The sequence below is a fragment of the Sceloporus undulatus genome, chromosome 1 (assembly GCF_019175285.1).
Source record: "Sceloporus undulatus isolate JIND9_A2432 ecotype Alabama chromosome 1, SceUnd_v1.1, whole genome shotgun sequence".
Lineage (NCBI taxonomy): Eukaryota > Metazoa > Chordata > Lepidosauria > Squamata > Phrynosomatidae > Sceloporus > Sceloporus undulatus.
The window spans coordinates 102057724-102078382 of record NC_056522.1 but is presented as its reverse complement, the minus strand read 5'-3'; the positions used below and the strand labels follow the sequence as shown (position 1 = coordinate 102078382).

The 20659-nt window shown below is 42.0% G+C and overlaps 1 protein-coding gene across 1 annotated transcript in view; it reads right to left on the bottom strand.

Moving 5' to 3' along the window:
• Positions 1-20659, bottom strand: part of LOC121925175 (triadin-like) — a 180222-nt gene that overhangs the window by 40101 nt on the left and 119462 nt on the right. Inside the window, exons 21-23 of the mRNA XM_042457013.1 lie at positions 16901-16951; positions 10323-10370; positions 4159-4209 (exon numbers count right to left, since the gene is read on the bottom strand). Of these exons, the coding sequence (XP_042312947.1) occupies positions 4159-4209; positions 10323-10370; positions 16901-16951 (150 nt within the window). The remainder of the gene's footprint in view (positions 1-4158; positions 4210-10322; positions 10371-16900; positions 16952-20659) is intronic.

Genomic DNA, 20659 nt, shown 5'->3' with positions numbered 1-20659 from the left:
AATAATAATAATAATAATAATAATAATAATAATAATAATAATAATAATAATTCATTTCCTAATGCTTTTCTGGAAATAGCAGATACAAAACCAGGGACTACATGGTATAGGGAAACCAGCCCTAAATTGCCTATGAAAAACACAAGTATGGCAGGAAAATGGTTATTTATACCAGTGCAAACAATTCACCCATTCATCTCAGTGTAATAAACTTTGATGTGATCCAGACCGGCGCTTTGCACTGGCGTGGCCATGTACTAGAGGTGTGCAGGGGCAGAGCGTCTGCTCACCCCACAACCCTAGTATGTGGTGGCGGCATCATCATGGTGAGAAGGAGATCCGAAACGGAGGTCCTTTTGGGCACTGCCTCGATCCCACAGCAACCAAATGGCTGCAGGAATGATGCCTTTTGGCCCATGTGGACAACCTCACAGAGAACTAAAAAGAAGGAAATGATTCTATTGAATTCTGATTTAGAATTTTGTTGGTGCTCTCTGCATGCTTGTGCAAGGAAATAGCCAATATCCCTTAATTAAATGGTTCTCTTTTTGCCCAAAGTGCAATGGATCCAGCTCAAAGGGCACTTGGTGTGTGAGTATAGCTCTGCCCTACCATGACAAGAATTCTGGATGTTTTTGGGGGCATTGAATCCCTTCTCTAAACTTTCATTTGTGAGTTGGAATCCCCGCTTTAAACTTTGTCAAGCTCTAGAAAATATTTACAGGCCTTGCAAGTGCTTTTGGGGTGGACCCAATATCCTGAAAGCAGTGGTTGAGAAGATTAGCTGATTGAAACTAGTGTTGGCACAGCAATAGAAGGAAAAGGGGCTTCCCTGATCTTCACTATCCGGGCCAGAAAGCAGATGTGGAAGAACTCAGCACTGTGAAAGAACATGGTAGGCTGCTGGCATCAGAAGTGGAACCATCTGGTAAGCAATCAAGTTGCCCTTCTGTCTTCTGCTTCCATTGCCAAGCTCAGAAAAGTGTGCTTGATGAAAAGGCCCCATTTGATTTATTGTGAAGTGGTGAAAAACTCCCAGTAGCTGCCAGTAAATAAAAATAGCCAATGGCAATTTGTATACAATAAACACATACACCAGTGGCCTTATATTAATTCTGCAACATTTACCTATATGGTGAATTAAACTGCTTTATTTCATAGAGTAACCTAAGATAACAAAGGAATAAGTGCAGTGATCATGTATCTAGCATGTAAATGATGCTCAGTGGATTTACTTTGAAGAGGTGGATGCTCCACAAATAAGTAAATGGCCTGTAATCAAAATGGCATGCCTATTAATGAAAGATTTTCTTTGGTGGACATGGTTAGGGTTCTGTCCTGGTCCCAGTGCTGTTCAACATCTTTATCAATGACTTAGATGACAGAATTGGGGGTATACTGATCACATTTGCCGATGACACCAAACGTGAATGTGTTATCAGACGCCATTCCTTTCTATGGGAGCTCCTTCTGTGGCGCTTCCACAGGGATTCCAAAGTGACTCCTCATTTTGATGAATTCAGAAAAAAAGGGAATTTACAGAATTCACATTCAAACTCAGTTCAATTTCACTTTGAATTGATCTGGTGTGGAAAACCACTCCGATGTCACCCCCCTTGGTCCCCTGCGTCCTGCTCCTCCATCCCCCTCCTCCTCCTTCATGCCATCTCGCTCCTCCGCCACCCTGCCACCCATCCCATCATCCCCTGCCTTCTCCTGCATCCCGATCCTGGCCCCAGTGACCCCCAGCGACCTATCCCATCATTCTCTGCCTTCTCCTGCATCCCAATCCTGGCCCTAGTGACCCACTGCCACCTATCCCATCATCCTCTGTCTTCTGCATCCCGATCCTGGCCCCCGCGACCCCCAGCGATCTATCCCATCATCCTCTGCCTTCTCCTGCACCCCGATCCTGGCCCCAGTGAACCCCAGCGCCCTATCCCATCATCCCCTGCCTTCTTCTGCATCCCAATCCTGGCCCCAGTGACCCCCTGCCACCTATCCCATCATCCCCTGCCTTCTCCTGCATCCTGATCCTAGCCCGTGACCCTTTGCCACCCATCCCATCATCCCCCAACTGCTCCTGCATCCCATCTCACCCTCTCTGCCAACCTGCCACCTATCCCATCATCCCCTGACTGCTTCTTCACCCCGATGAAGGATGACAGCTAAGGAGGGGGCAGGGAAGGAGGACAGAATCCAGAGCCCCACTGAGCATGTGCAAGGGTGCCAATTCAAATTGTTGAACTCTCCGGTGTGGTAATACAATATGCACTCACTCTGCTTTGCTTGAATCCACATCATGTGACATGCTTGGAATAGAACTGACTTTGCTTCCCCGTCAATTCAGAAGGGCAACAGAAAGGCAACCAGGTGTGGTAAAGCATCACGTTTTAACCTTAATTCACATTGCTAGACAGGAGTGACTCTGGATCTGGTGTGAAAAAACATCACACGTTGCATTGCTAGAACAGGAGTGACTGCGGATCTGAGCTGCAAACCCCCCCACATGTGATAAGGTCCTATGTGTAAACGGGATCTAGGAGTCCAAGTAGACCACAAATTGAACATGAGTCAACAGTGAGATGCGGCAGCTAACAAGGCCAATGCGATTTTAGGCTGCATCAATAGAAGTATAGTGTCTAGATCAAGGGAAGTTATAGTCCCACTCTATTCTGCTCTGGTCAGGCCCCACCTGGAATATTGTGTTCAGTTCTGGGCACCAGAATTTAAAAAGGATGTTGAGAAACTGGAGCATGTCCAAAGGAGGGCAACCATGGTGAAGGGTCTGGAAACCATGTCCTATGAGGAATGACTTAGGGAGCTGGGGATGTTTAGCCTGGAGAAGAGAAGGTTAAGGGGTGATATGATAGCCCTGTTTAAATACTTGAAGGGATGTCATATTGAGGAGGGAGCTAGCTTGTTTTCTGCTGCTCCAGAAACTACCACAGGGCCTGGAGCAATGGATGCAAGCTACAGGAAAGAGATTCCACCTCAACATTAGGAAGAACTTCCTGACAGTAAGGGCTGTTCGACAGTGGAATACACTCCCTCGGAGTGTAGTGGAGTTTCCTTCCTTAGAGGTTTTTTTAAAAAGGCTGGATGGCCATCTGTCGGGGATGCTTTGATTTAGATTTCCTGCATGGCAGGGGTTGGCCTGGATGGCCCTTGCGGTCTCTTCCAACTCTAGAATTCTATGAAAATGTGGAAATGTCACATTATCTTCATAGGTTTACACAAGGCAATGAAACTTTACAGGCAGTAGAACTCTTATTTTGCATCAGATCTTATTTTGTGAGATCTATGTGACATGTCACTTTTGGTTGCTTAAAACGAAAGAGAGACATGCACATGGATGCTTGCAGCCAATTTACATATCAGGGCTATGTTTTTCTGACAAAATGTCAATGTCCTGTCACACACATTCAGCATCACAATAGACATTCCATTTGCTCTGGAAAATATCATATTCACATTATATAAATATCTAAAATGCTATTTTGGATTTTTGGCTCAGCAATAAAGTCCTATTAGGAGAGTGCCTCAAAAATACACATGCATGAGACTGTGTCAAAAAAAAAAAAAAGTTCACATGTGCGTTCAGATGACATATTTGTTGTGTGTGAACATCTTCACTCTCTCCTTCATATACTGTATTTGTAGACAGGAATATCAGGTTTACACACAAGACCTTCATTGTAGAAGATACAGATTTTCAAAGGTCCAGTCTTTTGATAAACAATCCCAATCTGTTCCCCTACATCCTAGAGTGACATAGCTCTATTGCTTTACATATAGAAAGCCATAAATTAATTTCCAACTTAGATTTGAAATCTGTACTGAAGAAGAATGTAGGTACTTGTAAATCTTTCCTCTCCTTTGAGATAGGATTTTACCAGTCCTTGAAGTGTTTTTCTGAGAGTGGCCTGGGAAAATTTTTGTCACTATCCCTTGTAATAATATAAGCACTGAGAAGATAGATTTATAAGAATCAAAATCTTTGCTCTTTCCCCACCATCATCTACTCAATGTTCACATATTCTGGAAAGCAAGAGTCTAATTTAAGTGAAAATTAAGCAAATACCTCCTTTTCAGTGAACTAAAGCAAATACTTTGATATGTTATTTTGACTAACATATAATATAAGATGACATTTACCTTTCTGCTTCTGGGGAATGGGAGGCTGTACTTCTTTTGGTTTTGCTGCTTCTGAAAAATCCAATTTTGTTAGCTTGCAAATATGTAATTTAAATGCACGTTGGCTTACATCCAAATCTACAGATCATCATTTAAAAGAAAAACCTAGGCCATTCAGGGTTAAAAAGGACCTACACGCCTGAAGCAGAGTAAAGGAATATATTTTTCTTCTACCTTACAAATCACCATTCTCTAAGTTGACAGAAAGTCAGTGCATGTGGAAAAAAATAACTTCACTGGCACCACAAGAGTAAATAAAGCTGGTGCTCTTATAAGTCAGGATGTCTTCAGAGTACATGGAGAAAACCAGTTTTGCTTTTGTGGAACATAAAGAATGGTACTCAAGTATCTTTTAAATAACAATTAGAGTGTGAGAAGAACCTAGTGAGAACTGCTGTCCGCTTTAAAACAGTTATCAGAAATGACATCCCCTGGAACGCAACGGGAACGTGATTGGAACACCTGGCGGCAAGGGGCCACATTCTAGTGTGCAGTAAAATGGGGTTCTTGGCCCCATCGCGTTCCCGTCACGTTCCGTGCACACCCGCGCGCAGGCACGTTAGAACGCATTGGGGAATGTTTTAACCCCAGTGCGATAAACTTCAATATTTGATGCTCTATTGTTTTCAAAACTGAGGGTCCATACAGACAGGCCAAAATAAAGCTGCTTCAGGCCACTTTGGAGGTAAATGATATGCGCATCTTAAGAGGCGAGAAGCTGCACCAAAGCTGCACTTCAGTCCTTAGGACTGGAGTGTGGCTTTGCCGTGGCTTCTGACCTTTTAGGATGCATGCATCATTTAAACAGCATACCTCCAAAGTGGCCTGAAGCAGCTTTATTTTGGCCTGTCTGTATGGGCCCTGGCTTCACATTAATTTTCCTCTCAACTGCAAAATGAATACTATACAACTATAGTTCTATCATTCCACTTTAGCTGCCATGGCTGCCTCCTTTGGAATTCTGTGGTTTCTAGTTTGGTGAGTCACTAGAAGAGCTCTCTAGATGAGGGTTCTTAGTGTCCTCCCTAAACTGCAAATCCCAAGATTCCATAGGATGTTGTGATGGCAATTAAAGTGGAATCATAATGCTGTATTTGTGTCCTGTGAGAAAGGGTCTATTTCTCCCTCCTCTCATTTCCTTGTTTTACACAGCTGTACTCAACAGGCTCTCCTGAGGTTTTTGGACTGCAACTCTCATTAGGTGCATCCACACTGTACAAATCATGCAGTTTGACACCACTTTAAATGCCAAGGCTGCATCTTCCAGAATCCTGGGATTTGTCATTTTGTGAGACACCAGCATTTTTTGGCAGAGAAAGCTAAAGACCTTGTACAATCTACAAATCCCAGGATACTATAGGATAGAGCTACAGCACATAAAGTGGTGTCAAATAGCATCATTTCTACCAGGTAGATGCACCCTCAGTCTTCACCATTTGCAGTAGGGTTCATGGGAGCTACAATCAAAAAGCATTGTAATAACGACATGATGCCCATTGTTCACTTAAATCATCACAAAACTGATGGTTTTCTCATTAGTTTTAGTTTTGTTTTTATTTTAAGAATCACTGCTGAAAAGGACACCATTGCAAGAGTTATGGGATGTCTCTGCTTAGAGAACTTAATCCTTTTAAAATGTCAAAGGCATGTTTAATCAACATAGCTTCATTTTATCTGCACAGGTGGAACACAAATAAATCAACCAAAGGGCATCCAAATAGTTATGATTTTATTACGCCTAGAGAATTTGTTTTTTCTAGAAGACATACACTTTATCAGGGAAAAATGCTTATAAGAAAGAAATTATGTACATTGTGTTGGTTATGTTTCATCATGATTTGCATTTATTTGAATGTTTGTATTATACATATTTAATTTTTAAAAAATCTAAGGGGGGGGGGAGAGGAACAGATGGCTTCTTGTGTGGTCCTACCTTGGCCCAGGTTTGTAAAGAGATTTTCTGGTTTCATAGCTTCACTTCACAAATTTATCATTGTATGGCTTTTAATCTGTACTGGTTTAAAGAATTTCTACATTTCTTTGAGCCCCATTATTATGAAAAAGTTGGGATACAGTTAATAATAATAAAGGATCTGATTTAGCTATTGAAGTATGTACTTAGTTGACTTAGGGTGTGCAGAAACTAAACTGAAAGTAAAGACACAGTTTGTTATTAAGTTCCAGGGACTTCTTGTCATTGTGTGCCTTTAAGTCTTTTCTGACTTATAGCAAACCTATCACAGGGTTTTCTTGGCATGATTTGTTCAGAGGGGGCTTGCCTTTGCCACCCTCTGAGACCAAGGAAGTGTAACTTGCCCAAGGTCATCCACAGAGATTCTATGGCCAAGTGGGGATTCCATTGAACTCTGGTCTCCAATGCTCAAAGTACACCATATTGGCTCTCATTCCCGTAGTTAAAGCAATTGGCTTTTTTTATAGCACTCAGATACTGAAAAGCTCACAAACTGTAAATTCTAAAAATAAAGCCTTGAAAGTCTAAAAATAGGACAGCTTGATCTATATGTAGGAAATTTTGGTGCAGAAAATCTACTTTGTGAAAAGTAAAATATGCTATATGGGAGGAAATGCATTAAAATTCTCATTCTCACGTATACTGTAGATATCTATTATGAATTCATACAATTTGCAGAGAGGAACACACCATACCTTTCACTGGTCCCAATGTGACACGAACAATGCCAATAAATCTCTAACATCATAGTTTTTCAATTGCTTTTAAAATATTCTCATTTCTCTCTCCTCCTCCCACTTTCCCCCTTTGTTCTTAGTTTGCTACAGTTGTTGCAAACTGAGGCCCGATACAGATGGGCAAAAAGTGCCGTCCTGGGGCTGATTTAAGAGCTCTGTAGGTCTGGGCATCCATACGTGCCCAGCCCTAATAGTGGTGCCCATGTGCCATCTTTCTGGGCCCTGCCCACACGGGGCATGCAACGATGATGCACGGGCATCCACATGCCCAAACGGCACTTGCTGGAAGCTTCAGTGTCAGGGTGCATAAGTACCATTATGATGATTTAGGCAGCTTCTTTTTAGGGAGCATATTGGTGCCATGCCATGTGGTTGGAGCGAATGGTAAAGATGGGTGGCATGGAGCCGCCCGTCTGTATCCCCCTGAGTTCATAGTGCAAAACTAGTTTCCATTCCATTAACTCAGCAGTGAGAAGAGGAGAAAGCAGATTCCTGCCCTTCCCAATAGGTTAAGGCAAAAGCAAACTGCGACAGTCTCTCTTAGCTGGTCTGTTCTATCTAATTAATGATATTTGTCATCTTGATCAAACTCTGAGGTTGCTTGGTGATATGTGTCCCAATTTTCATCTGTGAAATGCTGGAAGGTATGACATACACCAGAATGAAAGAATAATGGGCTGTATGGAGGCTAGGTTGGAAATGGCCCCCACATGTGGAATGGTACAACATGTTTGCTACTTCCATGGCACAAAATCAGCAGTGGCCTAAATGTTCCTACTGCTGGACACAAGAATTTGTCCCCAATGTTGTTTAACATCTATATGAAGCCGCTGGGTGAGATCATACGGAGTTATGGTGCTGGGTGCTATCAGTACGCTGATGACACCCAAATCTATTTCTCCATGTCTCGTTCGTCAACCTCGAATTCTAATGGCATCTCTTCTCTCAATGAATGTCTTCAGGCGGTAATGGGCTGGATGAGGAAAAACAGATTGAAGCTGAATCCGAACAAGACGGAGGTGCTCACGGTAGCGGCCCCGAAACCAAGAATTGGGTTGCAACCACCAGTCCTGGACGAGGTCACACTCTCCTCTAGTGACTGCGTTCGCAGTCTGGGGGTGCTCCTTGACTCGTCGCTCCTGATGATAGATCAGGTTAATGCGACGGTCAGGAGTGCCTGTTATCAGCTTCGGCTGATACGCCAGCTGCGCCCTTTTCTGGAAGTAAGGGATCTCGAGACAGTTGTGCACGTGCTGGTAACATCACGCCTTGACTTCTGTAATGCGCTCTACATGGGGCTACCCTTGTGCCTGGTTCGGAAACTACAGCTGGTTCAAAACATGGCAGCCAGGCTTGTGTCAGGAACATCCAGAAGGGACCATATCACTCTGGTTTTGAGGTCCCTCCACTGGCTGCCTATTGGTTTCCGGGCCCAGTACAAGGTGTTGGTTATTACCTTTAAAGCCCTAAATGGCTTGGGTCCAAGCTATCTCAGAGACCGCCTCTTCCCATACAATCCTCCCCGCTCTCTCCGGTCCTCTGGGAGGAACTTGTTGCAGCCTCAAAAATCGAGGATTGCGGCGACCTCCCAGAGGGCTTTCTCTGTTGTCGCCCCTAGGCTCTGGAACGGCCTGCCGGATGAGATCCATCAATTAACATCTTTGGACAGCTTCAAAAAGGCTGTCAAGACGGATCTCTTCAGGCAGGCCTTCCCAGACTGAAATATCCCGGCCTCAGGATCTCAGGATTTCCCCCCTCCTCAGTAATGTCTCCAAAGCCCCCTTTTCCTTAGAACTGAAGTTGCAGTGGTTTATTGGTTGGTTTATTGGTTGGTATTATTTTGTTTAAATTCTGTTATTTTAACTAGTTATTGTGGTTTTAAATTAGATAAGTTGTTTAATAACTTTTTAAGGGGGAAGGGAAATATATTGTTTTTATGCTGTATGTTATTTTAATGCTGTAAACCGCCCGGATTGGTCGCCACAGGGCAGTATATAAATAAAAATTTTTTATTATTATTATTATTATTATTATTATTATTATTATTATTATTATTACTGTCATGACTCTGTCATCACTGCCCTTCCTTGCCTCACCCTATTCCTTCCATTGCCTCACCCACTTGCTTCCCTTCACTGCCTTTCTTGAATTCTTTCCCTCTCCTCTCCCAACAACATTTCCCTCCTTTGACTTCACATCCCTGCTGTAGCAAAAGCAAAAAATTAAGGTTTGAGTGTTGGATTATAATTCTGGAGACCAGGATTCGAATCCTTACTTGGGCATGGAAACCCAGTGTGACCTTGGGCAAGTCACACTACCTCAGCCTCAGAAGACGGCAATGACAACTCCCCTCTGATGAAACTTGCCAATAAAACCCTGTGACTGGTTTGCCATAAGTCAGAAACAACTTAAAGGTACACAACAACACAAACAGTTACCTTCTTTGCCTGGCTGTGCAGTGGTTAAATGCCAGTACTGCAGCCAGTCACTAACAAACCACAAGGTTTTGAGGTCAATCCCAACCAGGGGATCAGGGTTCACTCAGCCTGCCAACCTTCTGAGGTCATGAAAATGAGTACCTAGTGGCAATTAGCTTATAGTTGTAAACCACTTAGAGTCTGCTTAGTGTGGTATGAAGCAGTATATAAATGAAGCTGCTATTGCTATTGCTTTGCTCCAGGTGACCATACTGAGAGAATTTACCAGTCCCAAGGCCTAAAGCCTGCTCCCCTCCACTGCCCTTGTAAAGTCTTTCCCTTTCTTTCCAGGCCTTCCCTATCATATTCTGCTCCTTTTGTCCTTTTGCCTTACCTAGCCTCCCTGCCATCCTCACAATTGCTACTCAATCTCTGTGGAAAGGGAGGCTGGCTGCACAAAGTATCACTGCTGCTTTCCACAAAACTGTCCAAGCTTGAATTGCCAGGCTTGATGGGGGGGGGGGGGGGCTGTCGGGGCCAGTCATTGTGGTCAGGGTGTCCGTTGCAGAGCACCCCTCCCAACAGGAGAGATAGCCTTGTACTAACAGCAAGATTCTCCCTGCTTCACAGAGCATAATTTATTTCATTTCATTTCATTTCTATGCTGCCTTTCTCTCAAAAGGAGACTCAAGGAGGATCACAAGATAAAAACATGTTAATTTTTTTACAATTAAAAAAAACATAGTTAAAATAATCTGGTTAAAACAGTATAAAATTAACATGAAGAATATATGAAAGTTAAAAACATAACTAAAACACACACCCCATAATAACTGAAGCTGTTAACTCTTCCCATCAACCAAAGTTTCTAGATCATTTTTTAAAAATTTTAGCGTAATAGTAGCAAAACAACAAACAAATTTATCATGATCAATTTCACATCCCCATTGAAAAAAATGTGAACTGAAAAAGATATGTCATTTTACTAATCATATTTACCTTTTGCTTTGGCAGGAGATGGAGGCTTTGCCTTTTCTTTCGGAGCATCTAGAAAACCATATTAATGCACAATTTAATTAATATTAAATCAATGATTTAAAAGAACACATGTTCATTGGTGCAACTGTGGAAGAGGAAGAAATTCCCCTTAGTAAAATGGCACTTGCACCTGCACCTCTTCATAGGCAAAGGTTGATATTTTTCCCTGTAAGAGACCTCAGAAATGTCCTGTTCCATTTTCCTGATTTGTGACATAGTTTTAGTTATACAGAGTGGTATCCAACTGCTGTGTTTCCACTGATGGAAGAATTTCATCAGCACACCACAGAAATAATGTGTGGGGGGGGATCCTTTAAAACAGCATGGGGCAACCACATGTGCAGGCAGCCATAGAGATAAAAAAGAATTAGTCCGATCTCGTACCACTAACTAATGGCTCCTTTTAATAGAAAAATATATTATTGGCCAATAAGCAGGTGCGGGGTAAACCAGGCAAATTATCAGTACCTTGTGATCTGAGCCAGCATGGTACAGAGGTTTGAGTGTTGGATTAGGACATTGGGAGACAAGGGTTCAAATCCCTACTTTGCCATGGGAACCCTCTGTGTAACCTTCGGCAAGTCACACTCTCGCAGGCTCAGTAGAAGGCAAAGGCAAACCCCCTTTGAACAAATCATGGCAAGAAAAACCCATGATGGGTTCACCTCAGTGTCATCATCAATCAGAAATGACTTGAAGGCACACCACCACCACCAAAATAACAACCTACTGGGGAGGGGGTAACTTTTTTTCCACTGAGGCGCATACCTGATTTTTGTGGCCCTGCCTATTGGATAGCACCTATAAGCTCTATCTCTGTTTGTCACTCAAAGAAACTCCCTCCTTCAAATCCTTCCATGTTGCAACAGCTAACATATTCCCCTAGAATCTTTTCAAATTTCCATGTCTTCCTTAAAGTCCTCACTAGTTTTTACTCTGTCCATTTATTACTTTTCTTGAACCAAGAATATAGGTAAAACCTGAAATCGTTCATGTGTTCCTTATACTATTAGAATAATGAGAAAGGGCAGAGGTTCTGGCCAGCTGTCAAAATATGATTTTTATCATTAGCCGCAGTCTTGGGTCATCATAAATTTTCAACAGTTTCCTCCTCTCAAGCTAAAGTAATACATATTCATTGTGGCCTTCAACTATATTCCAAAAGGACCAATTTATCTCCCTTTCTCTTCCCTATCTTTTACATAAGAGATTTTAGGGTGTTTTGTTTTTTTTAAGTGGAGGCCCTGATGTATCAAAATGAGTTACATATTCTCAGTCCAGAGTGCAATCACATTTTAAGAGTCTTTAGCCTGGGCATAGCCAGAAAGCCTTGTGAAGTCACAGAAGTGGCTTAAGGAGATACCAATGTGCTGTGTAAATCAATGTGCAAACAACAAACAGTATGGCCTTCTCGTCTGTACTGCCTCTGAGCTATTTATTCAACAGAAAGGTGGAGTCTGATTTCCCAAAGATAAATCAACATTTGAATCCAATTTTCTGCTGGATTTTTCAGGGCATTTTAGATATTTATAAAGCTATTCTAAGTGAAACTTTTCAAGTTTTATGCCACTCCTTTTTCCATTCATTTCCCAAAGTCCCTCTCATACAGTGGACCCTTGTTATACGCTGGGGTTTGGTTCCAAGATCCCCCGTGGATAACAAAATCCATGTATATTCAAGTCCCATTAAATAGAATGACATAGCAAAATGGTGTCCCTTATAAAAAATGGAAAATCAAGGTTTGATATTTGAAATGTATACTTTTTTTGAACATTTTCAAACCGTGGATGCTTGAATCTGTGTATACAAAATCAGTGTATAAGAAAGGCCGACTGTACTACGCAATCAGAGCTCCATATTTCACTTCAGCTTCTAGAGCTGTGTACAGTGCAATCCTAAAGTTTGCTGTTTAGGGTGAGGCATTTTGAATTCTTAGCTAGACACAGAAGTTAAAATGAAACAGAGTGCTCTAAGTGTGTAGTATGAAAGGGTTCTAAGTAATATAATGCAACTTCACAAAACCCTTACAAATACTAAGGACAATTATTTTTTAATATTGATATTGATGAGTAAAGAGACTAAATATCATTTGTTAACAATAAAAAAATCTAAGTTCTTTACAAGTTCTGTTGTTGCTGTTGCTATTTATTTATTGATTGGAATTATATCCCATCTTTCTCCCAAAATGGGTTATTTTTGGCCTTAATGATTAAGAACACAGTATTAAATCTGTGACCCGGTACATACCTCTCTGAAAATCCAGGCTGCAGGCATCTGGTTTTTCTGTGGAGGGACACTGCAGTGACCAAACTGAGCAGCATCCCTCTGCCCCCCAAAGAACCCAGAAAAACGGGTTCTTATTGGGATGCCGCGCGCACATCATGAGTGCGCCATTGGCGCACTCATGATGTAAGCGATGCAAAGTGACATCTATACGCTGCACGTCACTTACGTCACGATGGCAGGAGGTGCCTGCACGTTCAAGGGTTCTGGAGTGTGCAGTTGCTGTGCACTCCGGAACTCTAGAATTGGCCAGAGGGTGGCACTTCCTGCCCATCTGTCCCAGGCCAAAGTTACAGATTGTGAATGATGTTGTGGGTAAAGGTCAATGTATAGTTAACAATCTATTCTTTAAAGTACCATTTAATAAATTTGAATACAGTGGTACCCCGGGTTACGAAATTAATTCGTTCCGCGGTTAATTTCGTAACCCGAAATACCTTCGTAAGCCGAATTCCCATAGGCGCTAATGGAAAAATAGCTCTCTGCTGCCCTCCGGTGGCGGAAAATAGCGCCGCGGTTTTTTCGTAACCCGAAGAAACCTTCGTAAGCCGAAGCAATAAATCCCTATGGGATTTTTTCGTATCCCGAAAAATTCGTAACCCGGCGCATTCGTATCCCGGGGTACCACTGTAGTTAAAAACTATGGGTCAGATCCAGCATTGTCAGTCTGTGAATGGCAACAGCCTCTGCGCACAGGAGAGTTGCACATACAGAAGGACAAAATTCCTTCTGCTTATGGAATGATTACGGTGGATCCTACCTGACAACCTTATATATATAGAGATTTATTACGATAAACTGATCAAACATCATAAACATCAATCAATCAACAAACACCACAATAAATCATCAAATTGTAAAAGTAAATAATAGTTAAAATTTCACGTATAAAATTATATTAAAAATAAAAATAAAATTTAAACTATAAAATCATTATAAATGCATGAAATTATTCTAAAATTTTAACAGACTAAAAAATATTATGAACTTTTAAGAAACTATCGTAAAAGACCATTGCTGTTGCACAAAAAACTGGCCACCCTTGTTGTTACTAATGGGCACTGGTCTGCCAGCAAATAAGATACATAAAATTCATCAGTTTTTCCAGGAAAACGACTAAGGATTGGATGAATAAAAACCTGACAATCTTCATGCACCCCCACTGTTTTTCTCTACTGTCATTTTTCATGGTTTAATTAAGGACATGTATGTCAGTGTAGAACAGTGGTAGAAATAATGGTGTCTTTGTACTGCAGCTCTGTACAGCTCTAACCACCCTAGCCCACATTGAGAAATGCTGGATGCTGCAGTCCCATAACATCCGAAAGGCTAAATATTTACTATTCCATGATTCAACAGATATTAGATAAAATAAATCCAGCTATAGTACAGTGTATATTGGCCCTCCTGGCATTCTCTAAAATCCATCCAGGCCTGTCAGATCTTAAGTTGGAGTTGGCTGTAACATTCTATTTTGCTTGCCTGAGGTTAGAATTCATTTTGCTTGTACAGTAATTACAGCCTCCTCACCAATGCAGTATATTGTTCAGTCGCAGCTGCCTTTAATGTAACTTGACCAAACCTGGCACTATGTCTGGACGTTTAGAGTCTTCTGACCATCTGTTTTGCCTATGCAAAGATTTTTGCTGTTGAATAAATAACATAAGGGTCAAATAGTACTGAATGTGCTTTCACCCTGGAGCTGAACTACTGACCTTTCACATGCAGACACCAGTGATGCTTTGGTAGGAATAGATTAGGACTGATATCTTGAAAGTCACACCATCATTTCAGGCCTTCTAGAATGTCACTTGGTTGGAGTGAGAGGATGCTGCCCTGTGCTAATTGCTTCCAATTAGCATCTGCCTGACCTAATGTGTCATTTTAAAGGCAAAACCTCTTAAAGGCATTGAAGGGATTCATGCCATGATAATTTGTTGTAGAAACCATTTGCTAAGACAAAATTCACTGGAAAGTAGATGTATAAATATTTTTGCTCCTAGCTGTCTTACATCATCTAGAGCAGAAGAGAGAACACTTTTCTTTCTTTCTTTGATTTATAACCTGTCTCGTTCACAGGGTGGGATGCAAAGTAGCTTAGAACATAATTTAAAAGGTTGCAATAAAAAGTCTGTACACTATATTTATCAAAATACAAATTAATCTAATTATATTTCTGAAATATTATTTAAAACTGCTTAAAAGCAATAGATTAATGTCAGCTGCCATTATCTCTGACTACTAGCAATACTGGTTGGGACTAATGGAAATTGTAGTATAAAACATTTTCAGAGAAATTCCACACCTTCCCTGGCTTCAGTTATAGAAATTCAAGAACAGCTTTGCTGTATTAGGCCTACTACTCACTGAACAGTTCTGGCATTTTTGAATGTTACAATGAACTAAGGACATGAAGAATTAATGATACCTTCCTTCCTAAGGCTAAACTACTCAAGGCACAGCAAGTTCAATACCTGGCATATAACTAAGCTGCTCTCTTCCACCCTCCCCCTTAAAAAAAACAGTTTTAGGCAAATATTTTGTGCTCCTCTTTGGATTGAAAAACCCTGTGGTATAACTATATACGAAGATGAAATCTCTCTTTAAGTACACCATACAGATCTGGAATTCATCAATCACTTGCCTGGTGACGCAGTGGTTGGATGCCTATACTGCAGCCACTCACTCACAAACCATACATTTGCGAATTCAATACCAGCAAAAGGGCTCAAGCTTGACTCAGGCTTGCATCCTTCCAAAGTCACTAAAATGAATACCCAGATTGTTGGGGGCAATTAGCTTACAATTTGTAAACTGCGTAGGGAATGGGAAGTTGAAGGCTTTCATGGCTGGCATCCATAGTTTTTTGTGGGTTTTTCAGGCTATGTGGCCACATTCTAGAAGAGTTTCTTCCTGACGGTTTGCCAGCATCTGTGGCTGGCATCTTCAGGGAATGCTTGCCTGGAAAAAACTGGGCAAATCACTCCTGCATTCCCAGGCTCACACAGTGTGTGTGTATGTGTATATACACACACACGCACACATACACACCCAATTTTTTCCAGGCAAGCATTCTCTGAAGATGCCAGCCACAGATGCTGGCAAAATGTCAGGAAGAAACTCTTCTAGAACATGGCCACATAGCCCGAAAAACCTGCTTAGGGAGTGCTTAAGTGCACTGATAAGTGGTATAGAAATGTACTTGCTATTGCTATCTATACATTCCACATAAAGATCTCCTTCTTCTTGTCTATGGCAGGTTACAGACCGCCATTTGGGATGTCCTCAGGATGTCCCAGTTTAAAAAAGGGGCGTCTCTTCTAGACACCCCTACTCCTGTTACGGACTCTGTCCGTAACAAATGGCGGCGGCCGTTCCACATGGCCACCGCCATCTTGACGTAACGGATGCTCTGCATCTGCATGCCACACAGCGCTTATGATGTCGCGAGTGTGCCATTGGCGCCTCGCGGCGTCATAACTGCGCCGCAGGAAGAAGCTCCATTTTGGCGCTTCTTTTTTGCTCCGCGCGGGAGACGCGCGGTTTGGCTGCTGCAGCTCCCTCACGGAGCAAACAGCAGTGCCGGGAGACCGCCGCAAAGTGGCAGTTTGTAACCCACCTATGTTGTGTGAAGCTGATTTTATCAGCCAATACTGTACAAGTAAGTCTGATTGAGTTCAGTGTGAAGATTACTTCCAAACAAGGCTGCAGTTCTACCTACATTTACCTGGAATTAAATCTTACTGAATACAGGCCTAGCCTATATTTCCATATGCATAACTGTACTATATTTCTTTGACACTAGGCAGCTAGATGTTCCAATAATGCTCCATGGGGATGTTATATTTAAAATTATAAATATATTGCACTTCAAAAGAGTTAGGTGTTTAAACGGTCAAAGCAAGGATTTTTATCCTGTCTTTCTGAAGTTCTGAGAGCAATCTAGTCTCAGTCGCACATTCACACCATTAATATGCTGGTGCTAGACTACCGAACAGTATTCATATTATATTCAGTGGTTTTTGCTGGTCAATGACCGAATAAACTTTATTACAATTATTCAGTGGTTGATATCCATTTTAAACATTTCACAAGTGTTCAGAAAACAAAAATGTGTTTCTCCCAGGTTAAACATTTGTGTATGATCCTACATAACAAAACTACTATTTGATAGTTAAATAGTCATTTTTATTAGTTTGAAAAAATTATGACTTTCAAGTTCCTTTCATTAGTTGTTTTCAATTGCATTGTATTACCTTTGTCCTTCTTTGCTGCCTCATGCTTTGCTTCTTTTTCTTTGACATGTTCTGGAAAAAGCACATCACAGGTTTGTTAATTTTTGGAAGAATGACAGAATTTTAGAGAGAAACACCTGCCACACATACCCAACATTCTTTGCAAAATTTTCCATAGCAAATTTTGATATGGTATATGTTCTCATGGTTCAAATTTGCTTGCCTGAGACTAGAACTCAAATTTTTTTATGCACTGAATATCATATTTGAGTGTAGTTAATTATATATTTGAAATGTCATGCAAAGACCACCAAAGATACATGAACAATTTATTTCATTATTATATGTGAATATTTAAAATGTAAAAGCCAATGCTATACTTTTTCAAATTTATGAAATATAATACAAGTGTTTTTCTAAAAAAGGAAAATAAAAAAGCAAAGCACCAATAATTTCAATTGCGCATCTACAACAAAAAAAATTCCATAGCATGAAAGATAGTGCTCAAGGCTTATAGCTCCCTTGAAGCAGTGCTGATAAGAGTGGTACATTCACTACTATGCTGCAAAAGTTAATGATGAATTCAAACTAACAGGAAAATAGTACAATATAAAAGTTTCAATCCAATATGAAATAAATCATGATTTAAGTCCATTGATTTCAATGGCGGGTTACAGATGGGCAGGAGGAGACGTCTTGGAGGTGTATTCAGCTGAATACGGAGCCTCCAGATGGCCCGCCCCGGGGGCGTGCTTCAGGTGTTGGGGCTTCCACACGGGGGGCAATGAAGACGCCTCACCTGGGTCCGTTTCGGACCCGTAGCTTCCATACCACCGCCTCGGAGGACGCCGCAAAAAAAGAAGCAGCTTCCGCACGGGCGGCCCAAAATGCGGCTTTTTTTTCTTTTGCCGGCTGGCGGATGCGCAGCTGCGCAGCTGCAGCGCTAAGTAGCGGCGGCAGAAAGCCTATGGGCACATTTAAAGCGCCCAAGCCCCTTTAAACTTTTCCCCCCGCCCTGGCCAAGAACAAAGGTGGTCTCCTGCCAGCTGGTGATCAGCTGGTGTTGGCATCCTTGTCCGCTTGCACAGTTGCCAATGTCACCAGCATCATGGATACCTCCTCTCCTTTGTTCCCTGTGGTTTTCCTGAAGCTGCAATCCACAGCCACGGCTGTCGCCGCTGCCACCGCCGTTTTCCCCGCCTCCTCTGCCCCCTCCACCTCCATTGCTGCTGCAATGGAGGTCCCATCATCCACCACCATGACAGCTGTAGACTTGGATGACAGCAGCAGTGATGATGATGATGGCACAGAACAGCGAACGGCAGTGGCTGCCATAGCGCTTGATCAGGCTACTGTTGGCGGTGCTATGGCCCTGGCCAGAGTGGCATGTCTCCGCTGATGCTGGAAGGTCCCTGCATCTCAAGACTTGTGGTGGCTAGTCTGTTGGGTCTGATGCTTCCATCACTTTTAATGAAAGCATGCAGCTCCTTGTAAAAGGGTGGGGGGGGCGCCCTTCGTAGTACCTCTGGCCTGGGCATCTCTGTATTGTTTGTATTGAGATTTCAGCGACTTGCATTTTCGGCGACACTCCTCCAAAGTTCTGTTGTGGCCCTTGGCTCTCATGGCTTCTTCCACTTCTCGATATGTGTCAGCATTCAGGTAGGACTGCTCCAGTTTCTGCAAAATGTTTGGCTGTGACCATATAGCTATGAGGTCAGCCGTCTCCGCATGAGACCAAGACGTCCCCCTGCCTTTTTTCGGGGTGCTGGTGGATGGCTGTGCCATCCTGCCTGGTGGCAAAGGGGAGCCGCCACACAGCTGTGCCAGGAGCAGCCGAACTGTGCCCGTTCCCAGGTGAAAATGGCGCAGGAATGTGTGTAGGGGGTCACTTTAAATTCCAAACTTTCCCTTATCACTTTCTACAACCAAAACATCCGCCGGCAAAACTTACAACTTCCCGCGATTCTAGCAACGCATGCGCACAAGTGGCTCTAGGGTTAGGGTTATGAGACTTAAAATGCGCCGCAGCTGTGCCGCAGCTTCCACAGCTGCATGGCAGCGGACGCTGCAATTAAAGCCTGACTGCAAACTGCGCATGTCCCGGACCCCGACCCATTATGCGACGCAGCTGACACGGAGCTTTTAAACCGGCAACTTATATTTGCGGCGTAGCAATTCTGACGTATCGGTGCAGCAGCTTACATACGGAGATGCGCAGGTACGCCGCAAATCAAAAAGAAGCGGAAAAAAGCAGCACCTTTTTAATGCCGCTTCTTCCCGCTTGGGGCGTGCGGGGGGCGTGTTCATGGCGGCATTCAGGTAAGGGCCTTCTGAAGGCTCTACCTTCATGACGTCATGAATACACCCCTTTTTGCCCGTCTGTAACCCACCAAAGTGACAGAAACACAGTTGTATTTCCATGAATGAAAGAGCTCATTTGATTCACAAAAGGGACTGAAATGTAGTGGAGATTCCTTCTCTACAGGAAGGGGAATGTGATTTTCTCTTTTTCTGAAGCCCCATCATAGCAGCACCTCCAACACTGTTCCATCATAGGATGGAGGTCTGCAGGAGAAGAACCAATGAACATCTATATGTCTGTCTGTCTGTCTGTCTGCCTATCTTTCTTTCTTTCTTTTAATATTTTAATTCCTCCAAGGTTGTTGTTGTTGTTGTTGTTGTTGTTGTTGTTATTATTATTATTATTATTATTATTATTTTCTTTTCTTATATCTCCCCTTTCTCCCAATATAAGGACTCAAGAGAGGCTCATGAGAACTCTGGATCAAAACCAAAGCCTAAATTGTATATACCTTTGCAATAAATTATGATCATAGACTGAAACCATTGGTATAATCAAATTCTACTGTAAATAATAACGTTAAAGTTATTTATGACATTTTAGTTTTTGATGAAAAATCGCAGAGGCCTGATCTACTTCACAGTACATTCCAAACCTAAGTATAACTATTTGGAAGCAGGTCCCCCTGATTTCAACTTAGCTGTCTTCAAAGTATGCTTTTTGCTCAAGGTGCTATTGCCTTTATTTCTCCCTTCATGAGTCATAACTTTTAAGTGGGTCTTCCTAATTATTTTGGGAAACGTCAGTGTTTAAAGTCATGGAATGCTTAACATATTGATTCAGAACCCTGCTTATAATCACTCAAAGGAAATGTGCATAGCCGTTACCTTAAAAAAGCTTGACAGCAATATTTCAAAAGAAGTCATACTGATTACATGATCTGAAGAGATCAAACACTTTTGGAGTCTGTTTCATTACTGATGTTGCCTGAAATCCCAAGTGATCTGATAAATCAAAAAAATCATTCAGGAAATGTTTCAAAGGCAAATGTCATCTTCAGGAGTAATTTAGCATTTGTGATAGTGCCCTACAATCATAATAATAATTTGGCTAAAGGATTTGAAAGCCAAGTGCAAAAGTAGTTTGATAATACAGCATTTTTACACAGATCTTTTTCTTTTCTTTTCCTTTTGACTTTCTTTGTCTTTGGCATGGTGGCAATGGGATATTTTGGCAGTAACCTCTGGTGAAGCCAACAGTTTTGAGGTTTCATTCAACCAAAAGGAACTGCTAGGATTACCATGCTTTAGGCATGAACTTAAGCATGTTTACTTGGAAGTAAGTTCCAATGAAATAATTGTAAATTGCAGGTGTGACTGAAGACTTCTATGTCACTTGGTTAGTGAATACTTTCCAGGTTTTGACTAGGTGTAAAGAAGTTATCCAAGGTACTAAACCTATTTGGGGGATAAGATTTA